The sequence below is a fragment of the Tasmannia lanceolata genome, unplaced genomic scaffold, assembly GCF_043159265.1.
Source record: "Tasmannia lanceolata isolate RefF3 unplaced genomic scaffold, GAP_Taslan_0.1 ptg000012l, whole genome shotgun sequence".
Taxonomy (NCBI): Eukaryota; Viridiplantae; Streptophyta; class Magnoliopsida; order Canellales; family Winteraceae; genus Tasmannia; species Tasmannia lanceolata.
In genome coordinates, this window is record NW_027518689.1 from 14,408,177 (window position 1) to 14,425,811 (window position 17,635).

The window sequence follows — 17,635 nt, forward strand, 5'->3', positions numbered from 1 at the left end:
AAACAAAGGGGAGTTCTTGCATGAGAGAGGGAGGAGCTCATCCATTTTCAAAAAAAAAACAAAGAAAAAAAGCAAACCACAGCCACCACCTTCTTCTCCGGCGAGCTTGCCGGAATCCGGCAAGCCTGCAACCTCCCCATCTTCCTCTTCCTCTTCCATTCCTTTCTACCTCCACTTCCGCAGCCACAACCTCCATCTCTGCAAATCTGAGCCACCATCAAAACCCACCCAAAACCCAAAAAAAAAAAAAAAATCAAGAACAGAGGGAGGAGCTCTGCCACCATCACCTTCCTCTTCCTCCGGTCAAAATCCGGCAAAACCCCAGCCAACCACCACTACCAAAAACCCATCCTGCCCAAACCCCCCACAGCCGCCACCTTCTTCTCCGGCAAGCTTGCCGGAATCCGGCAAGCCCGCAACCTCCACCATCTCCTCCTCCACCATAGCCATCTCCGGCCGAGCCTCCCCCACAACCACCACCACCATAAACCACCCCAAACCGCCACCTCTGCAACATTACCACCACCATAAACCACCCCAAACCGCCACCTCTGCAACTCCACCTCCACCGCAACCCACCCATTTGCCCTCCACCCACCTCCACCATCCTCCACCTCCAGCACCACCACCTCCAAACCCTTCGAAAATCCCCTCCATCTCCATCCTCACCTCCCTCCAAACCCAAAACCGAAATCCCCTTTCTCTACACCCCAACAAAACTGAAACCCATTTCAAAAAAAAAAAAAAACCCAAAAAAGCCACCACCGGACCATTACCCTCTTCAAACCCAACACCGCCGCCCATCCATCCACCTTCTTCCACCTCCTCTGCCACCCAAACCACCCTCCTCCCCCAACACAGCCGCCCATCATCTCCTTACCTCCACCCTCGGCCACCGTTCCCCACCACCTGCAACTCCATCGCCGACCCCCTTTCACCTCCTCCAGCCACCGAAACCCGCCGAAATCCTCTCCCCCACCTCGTGGTTTCTCCCAACCCTCATTAAACCCAAATCCTCCCCCCCATCTCTACCCATTTCGAAAACCCATCCCACCTCCTTTTCTTTTCGTTTTATTTAACAGGAGAGAGAGAGAGAAAGAAAGGGAGAGAAAGAGAGAGAGAGAGAGAGAGGGAGGGAGAGAGCTCGAGCTCCACCGCCGTGCCACCCCCATCGGCCGATCCTCCCCTCCACCACCGCTACCTCCCTCTCTGTTTTCGGCATTTTTTTTTTTTTTTTTTTTTTAAATAAAAAGGAAAAGAGAGAGAGAGAGAGTTGAAGGAGAGAAGAGGAGGGTTTTCTCGATTTTGTTTTATTTTATTTTTTTTTGTTAGAAAAATCAGAGTGAGGGAAAGAAATTGCGGAGGTGGACTCGAGCCCCACCCTCGACCCGCGGCCTCCCCATCCGCGGCCTCCCCATCGCTGCCGATTAGCACCACCATTGCCATGCCCAAAACCACCTCATCCTCACTTGAGAACCCAAGCTGATCCCTTTTTCGTTTTCGCCATCCCCAAGCTTCGATCTGTCGAATCCCAAGCGCAACCGACTCCAGCAAATCATTCGAGCCGTGCCGACCATCTTCAATCTGAGGTAATTGCTACTCTCTTTCTTTTACTAGTTGTTTATAATGTGGGTGGTTTGATTATCGTGGAAATTCAATTTACCTGAACATTGCTAACCTTGTTTTAACTCCTGGAGTATTTCTGGTCTTAAAAAGCATGGTATATCTGTACCCCTATCGTTCGATCTCATCTTGGGTTTTCCTATTAGGTTATTACCCTAAGGATGCATCGTTCGATCTCATCTTGGGTTTTCCTACTGGTTATCACCCTAAGAATGTAAAAGGTTCATGATTTTTGTCTTCTGATTAATTCCTTTGGTCTGTTAAAAGTTTTGGTATCTGTGACAGAAATCATTATAGATGGGGTTTGAGATTCCTTGTGTTCTTCAGTTTGGAAATGAGAACCGTGCTAAGTTGGCCAATGCATGAAAAGTAGAGGTTTACTCAAATACATGTTGAGGTGATTTATCCTAAGAAATGTATCTCCCGTGTTTGAATGAGATTTGAATGTCTCGTGAGGGCTACGAGAGCTCCGTGGATTAATGTTAGAGCAAGTTATCTTAAATATGTGCTCAATCTTGTTTGCATGCCAGCTAACCCAATTTCATTTGCTTGTTAGTTGAACTCCCAGCATATTGACTTTAGTCAAGAGGGGTAGGTCTAGTAAAAGATGCTTCTATTCTTGTATTTGCATGTGCTAGGTGCTATTCAATCCTCTTTTCAGCCAATCAAGGGGGAAGTAATGTCCATTAAATGAAAAATTCCTAATAGGTCGAATAAATAAGCAGATGTTGGAGATGTTCAATCTAGCTCGTTAGGAGTGGCAATTCGAGCGCCCTTTGTGTATAGGATCAAACCTCTAATAGTTCATCCCTACCCAACAGTTGATATCATCGTGGGGACGTCTATGGGGTCGGCATTTTGTCCTATTCTGTCTCTTTTGAGAATATGTATCGTATGAGTCCCGCAGTTTCATTCATAATTGGACCCCATTTCTTGTCTCTTCCCACTTCTAGGATCCTTATAGAGTTCGGTGTCCCTTTTGTTTTCTGGTTCCCCTTTATTATCATATTTCCATAGGGATCAGGCTATGACGGAATACTTCTTGAGCCAACCCCTTCCCTTCCCGCCTTAGAGTTTTCGCAGGTTGAGCGATTTCTTCCTCTATAGAGTCAGTCGTAGAGAGTTTAGGGGTCTGTCCCACCGTCCTAGGGTTTGGGAGTCGGCCCTACCCTTGTAGAGTTTAGGATTCTGTCCTATCCCTTCATAAAGTTTGGGATTCCGCCTTTTCATCTTCCAGAGTCCGTCTTCAGCATACGAGTTAGTCATTCAGTCTTTCAGGAGTCAGTCCTGTCATCGTAGGGGTTAGGATTCTGCCCATCCTCTCATTAAGTCGTGATCTTTACCCGCTCTTGCAAGGTATAGGATGCTGTCCAACCCTTGCCGAGTTGTTTTCATGTTCGTACCCCCGCAAAGCATAGGATGCTGTCCAACCTTTGCGGGATATCAGGGGTCTGTCGTACCCTTATGATGATAGGGTTGTGTCCTCTCGTGTCAAAAATTCCAACAAAAAAACATTTCAAAATACTTAAAGGTTCAAAAAAACATCTAAAAATCAAAAATCCCAAAAATCTCAAGTTATTAGGAAAATCAGGTCCGAACTACGGATGGCTTGATCCCTAGCTGAGGGGTACGTAGGCAGCTCAGGCGTGCTGCTGGCACCCTGAGTTCAGTCACCATTTTTAGACACCATTTTTTACACCCTTTCACCTTTTTTTTTACACCATTTTTTGCAAACATTTCTCACAACTTTCGCCACTTCAAAATCTTCCAAAACTACAAAAATTCTTCAAAACAACTTTCACAATTTTCAAAAGATCCTCCCATAGAGTTAGGAGTCAGCCCTAGGCGTCTGGGGGTGTCTTAGAGTTAGGAGTCTGTCCTGATCTTGTGGAGTTGTCATGTCTGGTCGTGTGAGTGTCCCTAGAGTTAGGAGGCCTCAGGTCGTGGTCGGTTAGACACTTAGTCGAGCCGATGGCTAGACTAGAACGCGCTTAGATAACCCATGGTTTTCCTTAGGACACACAGCCTAGTCACACCTAGGGTGTAGGGTCCACTTGCGTTAGTTAGGGCATACAGGGAGTCCTAAAAATTACCATTCACTTAAACTTAAGTAATGTCGCAAGAAGCTTTAAAAACTAGTCGAGTCTAGTTGATCGAGTCTAGGATAGCGGTCCTAGAGGTTTAGGCATTGTAGTTTAGCATAGGTCGCCGAACTACGTTGACTCTGATTCTTCCCGAGGCCGGGATACGTAGTGCAGCTAGGATGGATGGCCATCCTGGTCCGAGTCAAGCATTGCATTAGAGTCTAGGGTTTGTCGTGTCGAGTCGTGTGTGGAGTCGTGCTGTGTTGTGTGTTTTGCTGTGTTTTCTTACTTTCATGTACAGATCCTATACCTTTAGCTGTAGCATGCATGTGTTTGTCCACCAGAACTTAGACACCAATCAGGCATGTCACTCATAACTTAGCCATTCTTAGGTGACACATCTTTCATTTCTTTTCGTGCTTCTTATTCATCTCCGAGACGTGCATGATTAGCTAGACGTTATCTCGGAGATATTTGTTCCCATTTCGCATGATTTTCTCCCAAAACTCTTCAAAATTAATAATAAATGGCATAAGAGACCAGGTGTTAGCACTTGGGCGAATTGGGGGCGCTTAACCCCTTCCCCATTCGTCATCAGGCACGGACCCTTTGTATCTCTGGTTATCTGTTGCGACAGAGCACAGCATGGGATCCAGGGCCCACTTCCTTGGATGGCGACTCTTTCTTTGTTCAAGGTGCGTCTCGAATCCGGGCCAGTCCCCGAATCGAGAGGTATCTCGCTTTACATCGCCGCTCATGCTGTGAGGGGCACTCTTTCGAGAGTTCCTTGGTGGGGCTCTCCTTCACGTGGACGATCTGGAGACTCGCGTGGGGGACCCGTCCCCCCGCCTGTCTCGGATCGGGGTCCACACCCCCAAAATCCCCGATAGGAAAGGGGCAGAAAGAAAAACACGTAGAAAAACAGGAAAGGTCAGGGACTAATCCGAAGAGGACTCCTCTCCTGAAGAGTTCCCCTCTTCCTCCCAGGAGCTCTCCAGCAGGGGGTCCACCTCATATTCAAACAACTGCTCAGTGAGAAAGCGAACCTTCTTCTGCAAAGCTTCATTCTCCCCCTTCAAGTCCTCGATCTCCTTACCCATCTTCGAAACACGGCCGCGCAGTTCCATTCCCTGGTGATAGGCTCGCGAGAAAAAAAACCACTCCCTGGCAACACGGGACCGAGACGGCTTGTCTTCCCTAGGCAAAGAGGAAAGGCGAAGAGGGGGGAAGCCTGTAGAAGGGCTCGAGTTCCTCCTAGCCTTCTTCCGACTAGCCGCGGGGTCCTCTCCCGGATCAGAAGACAAGTCGGGGTCACTCGACGATTCCTGGGGAAGACAGGCCTTGCCCCTGACTCGCTAAGGAGAACCAGACATGTTGTTGAAGAAAGCACGAAAGAACGCCTACTACAAAAAAGGGGGGATGGAGAGCCACATCAAAATGCCAGGGTAATTTCCTTTTTTTAAGCTCGAAAAAGAAAACCCTGCGCCTCGAAACAAGGCGACCCACCTAACGACGCCACCGCTTCCCGGGGACGGCTGCCGGATAAAACGGCACGTCTCCTCGTACTCCGGAGCCCACATAAATGCTCTCATCATGACGTCGCTCGAACAAAACGTTACTCCCTTGGCCCATTCAATGGACCAAAGGAGTAAGGGGGAGTTACAATGGGACACAAATACGGCGTCGCCCCCAGATATCGCCACGTGTTGCCCATGCACAAATAAGGCACGGATCATCATGAAGAAAGGCGTGGGAAAATGGCAAGACCATATACAGTCACGACACGTGTCGCCCTCTCGCCGTCCAGGCCTCATCATCACAAGTTATGGAAGGAAACACTCGGCAAAGCCACGCGCGCCGGCGAAGCAGGGGAACGGCACAATCTCGCAAAGGAAGGTTTTCTCTCCATAATGATGAAAAGGCCCGCCCGCCTCCCTTTAAAAGGGAGGGAAGGAAAGAAGGGAGGGATCCACGTTCTCGAGAGAGGTTTCCCCCATTCTCAGCTCCTACAGAACAACCAGAGAAAGAGGCGAGGCAACAACAGAGGAGATTAGGAACTCGATCCTACTCTCCCTGTTAGTCCCACTCATTCTCACCCAGAAAAGAACCCGCGTTTTGGTCCTGGTAACCCTGATCAAACCCCTTACTTTTCTCGCTGTCCTTTATATTGATTGGTCGAAGGATCTGACTTGGGTGTCGAAGTGGTCGTCCGGGACCCACCCCGGACCCCCTGACTCCCTTTTTGTGATTGCAGACCCCGCGGAGGCCCTCTACCGACCGCGCTATCGCAGACCCGGATTCAGACGCCATCATATTGGCGCCATCCGTGGGACTCGTCGAGTACCAAACGCCTTATGATGATGAGAAACCACACCCAACAGCAAGAAATAGGGGTGATGACCAGGAGCCAGGCTCAATGCCCACAAACCAACACCTCAAGCTCCCGGGAGCCCAACTCACCGCTCTCGGGCAGACACCAGCCCTCCTCTAGCGCACCGCAGATGGTCCCCACCATGGAGATGTTCAACGAACTCCGCCGAGAACTACTCCAGCGCTTGCCTCCTCCGGCCTCGGAGAGGCCCCTGACAACGCAGGACCAGACGGAAGCCTATGACGAAGGCAACGAGGAACAGCCAGGGGAGCGTCACCCCCGGCGAAAGCGAGCACCGACTCGAGGGTCCCCATCGGCGAATAGCCATTTGCCCCCCGCAGCTAGGGGACATCAGCGAGACAGCGGGAAGCAGGCCACGCTAAGCCGCACTCCCTCTGTCCGGGCTGCCCATTTCCAGGAACCGCCCCTGGCTCGGGCGGAAGAAGTAGCAACCTCAGCGCAACCGCCTAGCACGGATCCGATAGCCGACCTGTAGAGGCAAATCCGAGAGGAAAAACTAGAAATGAAAAAGCCCTACGCCCACGGCATCCTTGACGAATGGGAGAGGGAAACGGCATCCCCATTCACCTCGGAGGTCTTAAAAACCCCAGCAGAAGCAGGGATAGACCTCTCCCGTTTCGGTCTGTGCGATGGAAGCAAAGACCCCCTCGAGTTCCTCCAAACTTTCAAAAGGGTGATGACGCTCTGGGGCCCGTCGGACGGATTCATGTGCAGAGCCTTCGCCTCCCTGTTAAGAAAAACCACTAACGATTGGTTCATGAAATTGGAGCCCGACTCCATCGCGTCCTTCCACGAATTTGGAAGGAAGTTCAGTGCAAGATTCGCCAACAACCGCCTCCGCCATGATCCAGCGGACGCCCTCTTAGTCCTTCGGCAGGGAAGAAACGAGACCCTAAGAGACTTCATGTTAAAATTCAACGCCGAATTGGCCCAACTTTCTAACATGGACGTCCAAATAGCGGTCGCAACACTAAAGCATGCCACCACCTATCCGAATCTCAAGCTGCATCTCACCCTCAAGCCACCACGGGACCTGTAGGAACTTGAATCCAAGGCTGACAAGTTCGTGCGAGCAGAAGAAGCCTGCGCCCGAGAGCAGAACCAGCCCGGCCCCGATGAAAGAAAAAACAACGACGGCCGAGGAGAAACAGGCGAGCCGGAACTCCATCCCCGTCTTCGAAAGACCCCAGCTCCCCACTAAAGGTTCCCCTCTCCCATGTCCTACTAGCTATCAGGGATCAGGGTCTCCTGACCCCCCCAAGAGAATGGCCACGGACCCAAAGAAGCGGTCCGCCAAAAAGTTCTGCGAATTCCACGGGGACCACGGCCACGAAACTGACCATTGCTTCCACCTCCGCCTCCAGCTGGAAAAGCTGGCCGAAGAAGGGCACCTGAATCAATATCTCAGGAGCCCTGGCGAAAGTTCGCGCGAGGTCTAGCATCCACCCGACGAGCCCAGAGGCAGGCGTCAGTCACCCAATAGGCGCTAGTCGAGCAGCCGCCACCGATCCACAAGCTGACACCGATCCCCGAGCAGGCATCGCTCCCGAAGCAGATGTCGATCCCGCAGCAGACACGACGCACGCCGCCACCAGCGCCCCCGGAAAGAAGAGCCCCTCGAACAACCGCAGGCCCGCGAACAGCCGCCTACCATCATAGGAAAAATCAATATCATCACAGGAGGGCCGGCAGCGGGAGGGTCGACAACAGCTGGTCGGCGGGCATATGCAGAGCAGGTGTTCTCTATGGATATGCCTTCCAAAAAGGCCCGAATGGATCCGCCCCGTCAAGACCAGATCATCACTTTTTCCAACGAAGACCTCGACGGGCTACAAGTCCCGCACAACGACGAACTGGTTGTCAGGCTAGTTGTCGCCAACTTCGACATAGGAAAGATTCTGGTCGACACAGGAAGCTTCGTCAACGTATTACATCTCGGAACCTTCGAAAAAATGAAACATGGCCAAGAGAGGCTGGGACCTGCAGAGTATTCCATCTACGGGTTCTCCGGGGCATCGGTGCGGGTCAAGGGCAAAATCGACTTACCTGTGACTTTCGGGACGTACCCCCTCCAAAAGACCATCCTGACCAGCTTCATGGTTGTGGATATACCTTTCACTTACAACGCCATTATTGGGCGCCCCGCTCTAAGAGATTTGGGAGCAGTAGTCTCCACCCCTCACCTCAAGATGAAATTCCCCACTCCAACCGGAGTAGGGGAGGTCCGGGGGCAGTAGATAATAGCACGCCAGTGCTATGCAGCAAGCCTAAGAGGGACCAACCCACCGGCCAAAAGCTTGAATCTATTTCCAAGCTATGCGCCGGTGCTGCAGCCGTAGACATTGGGCGTACTTTTGTCTACAGCAGCCGATGGGCAATGAAGCATACTATGTATAACATTGGGCGTACTTTTGTTATACATATTAAGTATGTTTCATACGCATAGTACCTGATAGATTGAGTCCGGAGCCCTACTTTGTTTTATATATTATGTATATACTTACTGACTTAGTGAAACCCAACTAGGAAGTACCTATGTTTATATAAGTATATTGCATTCATATAAGGGTCGGACATGTGTTGCTTACACATGTCAAGCCTAGAGTTTAGGAGCTCCGTCCCCTTTGTAGACTAGGGTAGTTCATTTTACATGGCTACAGCACGGTCCTAGTACACTCATCACTCTGTCTTGAGTCGAGACTTCTTTGACTCCGCTAGATTAGGATTAGGGCTGGTGCCCCTGGTTAGGATATGTGTATGTGTATATTTGTATACTGATTATATAGGGTTCTCCTCTTAGTTAGAGTCCCTCATTCTTTTCAATCAGTTATACCCATTCATTATTCAGATCTGGATCTGATCAGTGGCCTTTTGCTTGCCATTACCTTGGCCCTGCTTTGTCCTTGATCTGTTGATTAGGGGATTTGACTCGTTGTCATGAGTTCTCACCTATGGTCAGTCCTTCATTGGCTCACCTTTCTTCGGCAGCCCTATTTCGTTTTCCGATTAGGAGTTGTTTTTACCACCGCTATTCATATACCTTGGGTTGAGTTGTGGGAATCCTTTCTAGCGTCGTCATGCTGCCGGATTTTACCCAGAATATTTCGAGCATGACCGCTACTCTTCAGAGTTAGTTAAACCATGAGTTCACCTTATCTTTCTTGTCTAGCCGTTATGCTGTTGAATTTTTCGCAGCACATTTTGAGCATGACGGCTATTCTTTAGAGTCAGTTTTCCTTCTCCTAATTCCCAGGTATAGCCTTGATTTAGCTTAGAACCCATTTTTGGTGATATATGTTCGTCTGTATACTTGTTTCACCTCGAGATCTAGCCGATAGCTTATCGCTGTCCCTATGGCCATGGTCTACCATTCTGATCCTCTTGATCGTAAAGTTATTGGTATTCAACGCCAGACTTAGATCCGGTTTATGACCTACTTCTGTCATCTTATGGCCGTGGTCTATTTTTCTGATCTATTGTTTACCTCTCATCTTGGATGAAAAATTCATTGTCTCAGACGGTATCCTTTTTATAAAACTGATTGCCGAGTTAGCCTTGTCATTTGTCTGCGCACAGTTATTCCTATTCCTTCCTGATCTTTGTCCTATTTGAATGATAGGTCAGATCATGGCGAATAATTTGTTAGATAAATGGATAGCGGAGACTGTTAAATCTTTTCCGTTAAGATGTGAAGAAAGGAGTGCGGCTGAGCATTTCATCGGTTCATTTACTCATCTGAACAGTCGCGGTATAGATTGGAAGTTTCTTCAAGCAGCTGCTGGATGTTGGGACCCTGTCTTCCATGTCTTTCGATTTGGGTCTTTTGAACTTTGTCCTATATTCGAAGATTGGTGTGCCTTGTTAGAGATTCCTCCTGGGGGACTTTGGATCCGACCTTCAAGCATAAGCTCCCCTCATGACCTTTTTTGCAGATTATTCGAAAATAAGATTGTGAGAACCCTGCATTGTTTAGCAGAGAAAGATGTGCAATTTCAGACCCTCATTGAGTTGTTTTCCAAAAACGTCGACCCAACTGACTCCCGTTTTCAGGAATGTCGACGTAATGCTCTAGTCTTTGCTGTCTTTGCACGCCATGTCCTTCGCAGAGACTCTAGTGCCGCCCCTTTCACTTTGTTGACAATAGTAGATCAGATAAATGAGGGGAGGAATCCTGTCCCTACAATGCTAGCCGAAACCTTTTATGGCTTAGACCTTATTGCTAGTAAAAAGGTACAGGATAATTTTTTCGGATGTGCTAAGCTGTTATATGTGTGGCTATGTGAGAAACTCACTATCCTTCAGCCACAAAACAGCATTGAGTACACCCTCAAGGGTTTTCATTCTTGGAAGACAAAGATTAAGCAACCCCAGCTTAATGAGTGGCGCCATTGGCTGAAGAATGTAGGGGAAGACCAATTTCATTGGGTGAGTCAATCCTGTCCAAAAATTATCACCAGCACCTACCCATACTCATTCGTCTATCTTATGGGTTTAGAAAAATCATCTTTCTATGCACCTTTGTGTTTCCCTTGCCAGATTAATGCAAGCTCTTGTGCTCCGAAGGTTATCACACCACCTAACTGTGAAGACCTTACTCCTGATCTCATTACATCCATAGTAGCTGCTTGGAGAGACAAAATCGTGGAGAGGAGATCTGCTTTCGTGTCTAAACTTCGGAAGGAAGGAATGTCTGGAGGGCCTGCAAGCCGAAAAGCTCGGATTGGTGAACCATGAGTATTTTCGGCATGAAATTATCATTTCTTTACTGTCTTCACTTGTTTTACTTGAACATAATCAAAGTCAAAGCTTGTAATCCCGGTCTCATTATAGATGAAAATATAGAGAAAAGAGTTTTACTTGATACATGTTATAAGCAGTTGGCGATTCAAAGTTTCATCAATTTTTATGTTGCCAATCGTTGTCGTTGTAACCTGTCTCGATTTAATCAATGCAAAGTGTGTTCCTTTTCTTTTCTCTCTATTTGTGGAAGCTACCTGATTTCAATTATCAAATGTGCAATCTAACTTATTAACTTCCATTCAGGAGTCTTAGCGGGACATCATCGCTCCTAAGAAAGTCAATTCAAAATCGGCCTGGTCCCGTCAGTCTTCAGATTCCAGGCTGAATAGACTTTCTTTTTCCCCAGAATCCTTTACTTCTCCTGCGCCGCTTCTCCTTGGTCGTCCGGAAATCCTTTCACCCATTTCACTTGCATCTGAATCAATGGAAGGGACCGGTAACAACAGTCCTGATACGAATGAGATGATGAAGGCTATTCTTCTTCAGCTGAGTGCCATGAAGGATGATATAGCCCTCCTGAAAAATGATCGTCTTTCTACCTCTAAAGACCTGGCCAATCAGCAGCCTTCAGTTATACCTTCTGTTCCTCTTGTTTCTCCCAGGCCAGCTGTATTGCCTGAAATCGAAGACTTTGATGAGGGCCAGTACGCAGCAGAGAACTGTCTTCCTAACCTGGGAAATCCTGATAAAGCACAGGAATTGGCTGACCAAATTGAGAAGCTGACTCGGGATATGGAAACCATGAAGTGCCAAGGTCCCAAAAATTTGGATATGTCTGAGTTCATGATAGCTCCAGGGGTCGTACTTCCGCCCAAGTTCAAAATGCCAGACTTTGACAAATACGACGGAATGGGGTGCCCTCGTAGCCATCTCAAGTCAGTCATTCCTCTGTTGCAGCAGCACGGTTTATCCCCAGAGCAGATTGCTTTGGTGTTCCCTAGAACTTTGACTGGGACAGCGAAGAAGTGGTTCTTGCATCTGAAACCAGAAGAAAGCAGGACCCTTGAAGGTGTAGCCAACAAATTTGTCCAGCAATTCTCCATGGAAGAGGGGATTGACGTGACAAAAAGGGACTTGAAATCGCTGAAGCAGGGACCCAATGAGACCTTTACTTCCTTCATTCGGCGATGGAGGAGAAAGGCAGCACAAATGACCCACAAGTTACCGGATGACAATCTTATCAAGATTGCCGTCAAGAATCTTTCCCCCTTTTACTTTCCTCATATGTCAATCCAGTACTTCAATGACTTCGATCATCTGATCAAGACCGGGACTAGGATCGAAGACATATTGGCTAAGGGTGGCCTGAGAGCTAGAACCTCCACCTCAGATGTCAGAGAGGGAAAAAGGCCTATGGCGCCTCCGAAGGAAGTTAACAATGTGAATACTGCTCGTCCAGTTAGGAGAGAAGGTCCCGGAGGAGTTCGTCCAGAAAGAACTGAGCCCAGACAATTCACTCCCTTACCATATTCCCTATCTGTGGCTCTCAAAAAGCTGTTGAGGGACAAGAAGATCACTCTACTAGAACCTCGAGAAGCCCCAAATCCTCTCCCGAAATATTGGAGAAGGGATCAGTACTGCGAATTTCACCAGAGTGTTGGGCATTTGACTGACAGATGTATGGCACTAAGGCATAGGATCCAGGATAAGATTGAGGCAAAAGAAATTGCAGTGGAAGCTCTTCCTAATGTCACCAGGAACCCATTGCCGACGCATACTATGCCTCCTCCAAATGTTTTTGCCATTCTTACTGAAGAGGTTGTGCTGGATCATTCCCGTATATGTGCCGTTATTTCTGATGAGCCGTATATCTTGAGATGGGAATCCGATGATGAGGAAGTTAAGCGCGAAGAGCCTTATGTCTTGTCCTCTGCGCAGGAAGTTGGGGAGTCCTCTGAAGGTCCTTATGTCCTCAGATTCGAGGGGGAAGAAGAGAAAAGCGAAGTCCCATATGTCCTTAAGCTTGAGGATGAGGACTTGCTGCTGTTGAACGATCCGTGTGATGAGGTTCGCCATGTTACCCGTGGTGGACGTTTCTTTAAGCCCCCTGAGTTGAGAGCAGAGAATCCCGCTGAGATTGCCAGAGCTGTTGAGAATCAGAATCAGAGGTTGAGTCCTGAGGAAGATGAGGACATTCTGTTGAAGCAGCTTAGAAAGACCCAAGCTAATGTTTCTATCTGGGGTCTGTTAATGTCATCCCCTAAGCACCGGCAGGTTATACTTCGTGAATTGAATACAGCGCAGGTGTCTGTGGATATAACCCCTGGTGAGCTGGTTGGGCTCGTATCTATGGCCAGATCAGCTATGACCGTGTCCTTTTCGGATGAAGATCTGACTCCGGAAGGTAAGAATCATACAAAATCCCTCAGAATCACCGTCGTGTGCAATAAGAAGAAGGTACCAGAGGTTTTGGTTGACAACGGGTCAGCTCTGAATGTATGTCCTTTGAGCACCGCTACCGCCTTGGGGTTTGGGCCGAATGATTATGTTCCGTCGGAGCAGGGGATATTGGCTTATGATGGGACCAGAAGGGACGTCATCGGAACCTTGGTCACCGAAATTGAGATCGGAGGTGAAATGTTTGACATAGAATTCCAAGTTCTAGATATCAAGACCTCATTCTTTCTCCTTCTCGGCCGACCTTGGCTTCACAAAGTCGGAGTGGTTCCTTCCACTGTCCATCAGAAGCTCAAGTTCATCAAGGATAACAGAATTGTCACAGTTCGAGGGGATCCAGAACCAGAGGTTGGACAGATATCCCAAGAGCAGATCGGTTCAAGCACCATAGATGTCAGTCTGACTGGGTTTTCGCTTGAAGTCTCGACCATTACTATGGAAGAGGCTATGAGCGAAGAAATTCTGTTTATGTCCAGTGCAAATGCGCAGGTAGCCCGAATAATGCGCAAATATGGGTATATTCCTGGAACTGGTCTGGGGAGAAGTCTGCAAGGTTTAACTGAGTGGCCGGAGCTGAAGGTCGCAAACAATTTGTTTGGGTTAGGATATGAACCCACCAAGAAAGAGATCAGGGAAAGAAAGCAGTACATGCTGAAGTGGGCAGAGCTGCGTCGTCGGGGCCTAGAGCTGCCTATGGGACCGTTCAGTCTGTTGATGAATGGTAAGTACAGGAAAGAAGGAGCCGATCGCCCGTTCTATGGTTTTCCCGAGCCGTGGTTTGATGAGTCTGGGAAAGAGTTACCAGGTTTTGAAATCTTCTCCGCTGACGAATTGCCAGACGAGTACTTCCATGGACAGATTGTAGCCGTCGAAAAGCAGGAATCTGATTGGGCTAAGAACTTAGAGCCGCAGCTTCTAGACTCCCTCTTCGAGGTTGAGGCACCGGTCATTGCTATGATCGGAGAAGATGCGCGCTTCCTGAACCCTAAGGGCCGAATTACCCCAGCTGAGGTACCCCTCGATAACTGGACTTCTCAGGTCATTCCTCAATTAGTTCTTCAGTGTGGTCATGTTTCTCCAAAAGAGTCTAAAGTTTCTGAGTATGTGTCTGTTTCCGAGTCAAGTATAAAGTCTGTTATTTCTAACAATTCTTTGGATGCAGGTACCTTAGGAAGCTTAGACATTCCTGGTGTGGGTGGCGAGTCCTCCGGTATAGATGCTGTCTATGAAGATGAGTCCGTCATAGAATATACTGCAAAGTCCATACATAGTCCAGTTGAGTCAGGTGTCAACATTTCAGTTGACGATACAAACTTTCTTTTTGAGCATACTGTAAAGCCTGCTGTGGGCCAATTGATCAATGATGTAAATTTTGATTCTATGAATGAAATGAAAGACTCGTTTCAGTATCTTCCTGTCTCTGACTCTGTTTCTGCTTCTCAAATTGATAAAACTAATAACAATGATCAAGACTCCCCCTCTTATGAGGATGCCGACGAAACTCCCCCTGAGATCAAACACATGATTACTCAGGAGGAGCAGCGTCGAGCTAAACCACTTGAAGAAGAAATTGAAATCGTCAACATAGGTGATGAAACCTTAATCCGGGAAATACGGATTGGCAAAACGTTATCCCCGGAGGAGCGTAAAGAACTAATCATTTTGCTTAAGGAATACAAAGAAGTTTTTGCTTGGTCCTATGATGACATGCCGGGATTAAGCGAAGACATCGTCCAGCATCGTCTTCCCCTAATCCCAGGTGCCAAGCCGAAAAAGCAAAAGCTTCGAAAATTAAAACCAGAATGGGAGTTGAAAGTCCATGATGAAGTCAAGAAGCTGTTAGATGCGGGCTTCATTCAAGTGGTTGAATATCCAGAATGGCTGGCTAACATAGTACCGGTGCCCAAGAAGGACGGAAAAGTCAGAATGTGCGTGGATTTCAGAGATTTGAACAAGGCGAGTCCCAAGGATGACTTTCCTTTGCCGAGCATCGATCTCCTGGTGGATAATACAGCTGGTCATGCTTTGTTATCCTTTATGGATGGGTTTTCCGGATATAATCAGATCAAGATGGCCCCTGAGGACATGATAAAAACTGCGTTCACCACTCCATGGGGAACATATTGCTACAAAGTGATGCCGTTTGGGCTGAAGAATGCAGGGGCAACCTATCAGAGGGCGGCTACCACCTTATTGCATGACATGATTCACAAAGAGGTCGAGGTTTACGTCGATGACATGATCGTTAAATCCAAGACTCGACCAGAGCACGCCGTAGTCCTGAGGAAGTTTTTCGAAAGGATCCGGAAGTATAAGCTTCGCTTGAACCCGAGCAAGTGTGTATTTGGGGTCACTTCAGGGAAGTTATTGGGATTCATGGTCAGCGAAAGAGGGATCGAGGTAGATCCTCAAAAGATCAAAGCAATCCAAGAGATGGAGCCGCCGAGGACCGAGAGGCAGATCCGTAGTTTCCTGGGAAAGGTTCAGTACCTAAGAAGGTTCATAAATCAGTTGACAATGACGTGTGAACCCATCTTCAAGCTGCTAAAGAAAAATTCTCCGAAGAAGTGGAATGATGAGTGTCAGGAAGCATTTGAGAAAGTCAAGCAGTGTCTAACTTTGCCTCCTGTCTTGTCGCCAGTTATTCCGGGCCAGCCACTGTTGCTGTACCTATCTGTCACCGACACAGCTATGGGTTGCATGTTAGCCCAGCAAGACCCTGAGTCGAAGAAAGAAAAGCCTATCTACTACATCAGCAAGAAGATGCTGGAATACGAAATCAAATATTCTATCTTGGAAAAGACTTGTCTGGCACTAGTTTGGGCAACTCAGAGGCTTAGGCATTACGTGTTATCAAACAAGGTTCTCTTACTCTCACGGATGGATCCGTTGAAGTACTTGTTCGAGAAGCCCGCTCTCACCGGGCGAACATCCAGATGGTTGCTGCTATTGTCTGAATTTGATATTGCCTATGTGACCCAGAAATCAGTTAAAGGGCGTGTGATAGCTGAGCAGTTGGCTGATGCGCCTATAGATGAGAATGCCGTTCTGACGGCAGATTTTCCTGATGAAGAGATCATGGCTGTAGAAGAGGAGGTCCAAAGCACCAGATGGTTGATGTATTTTGATGGTGCTGTGAACAACCGAGGTCAAGGAGTTGGGGCAGTGTTGATATCTCCGAAGAAAGAGTACATCCCCGTGTCCATCAAATTGCAGTTCAAGTGTACCAACAATGAGGCCGAGTATGAGGCTTGCATTGCTGGTCTCGAAGCAGCCTTGGCTCTGCATATTCAAGAGATAGATGTTTTCGGGGACTCGATCTTGATCATTTGTCAGATCAATGGTCAATGGAAAACAAAGGAGGATAGATTGATCCCGTATCACACGCACCTGGATTCCCTGGTCAGGAGGTTCAAGAATGTTACATTTACTCATCTGTCGAGGACGAGAAATCATTTCGCGGACGCTTTGGCTACACTAGCCTCAATGTTGGATATCTCTGCATCAATGGAAGTTCAGCCTCTGGCAGTGCGGTTACAATGGGCTCCAGCGCATGTGAACGCTATAGAGATAGCAGCCCGATGTCCAGATGGAAAGCCCTGGTACATTGATATAAAGAATCTCATTTTAGGCCAAGGGCACCCCCCTGAAGCATCAGGAAAAGAACGGAGGTCTCTCCAGAAGTTGGCGGCTAACTTCATTATCTGCGGCAATGAGCTCTTCAGGAGGTCGTTTGATGGAATCCAGCTTCTTTGTGTAGATGAAGATCGAGCAGCTAATCTCATAGAGCAGACGCATGAAGGAGTCTGTGGGCCTCACATGAACGGGAAGATGCTGTCAAGAAAGATCCTGAGACTTGGGTACTACTGGCCAACCATGGAAGCTGACTGCTTTGCCTTCGTGAAGAAGTGTCATAAATGTCAGGTTTATGCGAACCTCATTCACGTGCCGCCTTCTGAGTTACATTCTCTGACTTCGCCGTGGCCGTTTTCAGTCTGGGGAATCGATATTATTGGAAAGGTGTTTCCGAAATCTTCAAGCGGGCATGAGTACATCCTGGTAGCCATCGATTACTTCACTAAGTGGATCGAAGCCGCATCCTTCGCTTCGCTGACTTCAGCCTCAGTCGCCAAATTCATTCGAACGAACATCATCTGCAGATACGGGGTGCCGCATGAGCTGATCTCAGACAATGGATCGCACTTCAAGAAAGAAGTGGTACACCTCTGTGAGGAGTTCAAGATCAAGCATCACAAGTCCTCACCATACAGGCCTCAGACAAATGGTGCCGTCGAAGCCGCAAACAAGAACATCAAAGCCATCATCAGCAAGATGACAG

The 17,635-nt window shown here is 48.1% G+C and overlaps 2 protein-coding genes across 3 annotated transcripts; both read left to right on the forward strand.

The window, feature by feature from the left end:
- The first annotated feature begins 1,313 nt into the window (after positions 1 to 1,313).
- LOC143887087 (uncharacterized) lies at positions 1,314 to 14,695 on the forward strand. Of its 2 annotated transcripts, none has more exons than XM_077391197.1 (3): positions 1,314 to 1,589; positions 11,143 to 14,334; positions 14,459 to 14,695. In XM_077391197.1, the coding sequence occupies exons 2-3, from the start codon at positions 11,323 to 11,325 to the stop codon at positions 14,465 to 14,467; spliced, it is 3,021 nt and encodes a 1,006-aa protein (XP_077247312.1). In that variant the 5' UTR covers positions 1,314 to 1,589; positions 11,143 to 11,322; the 3' UTR covers positions 14,468 to 14,695. The 2 variants fall into 2 exon arrangements, with proteins under 2 accessions (XP_077247312.1, XP_077247313.1); XM_077391198.1 differs by having other exon boundaries at positions 1,315 to 1,589; positions 11,143 to 14,307.
- On the forward strand, positions 7,928 to 10,897 carry LOC143887086 (uncharacterized). The gene is made up of 2 exons (XM_077391196.1): positions 7,928 to 10,524; positions 10,636 to 10,897. The coding sequence occupies exons 1-2, from the start codon at positions 9,712 to 9,714 to the stop codon at positions 10,831 to 10,833; spliced, it is 1,011 nt and encodes a 336-aa protein (XP_077247311.1). The 5' UTR covers positions 7,928 to 9,711; the 3' UTR covers positions 10,834 to 10,897.
- Positions 14,696 to 17,635: the final 2,940 nt, after the last annotated feature.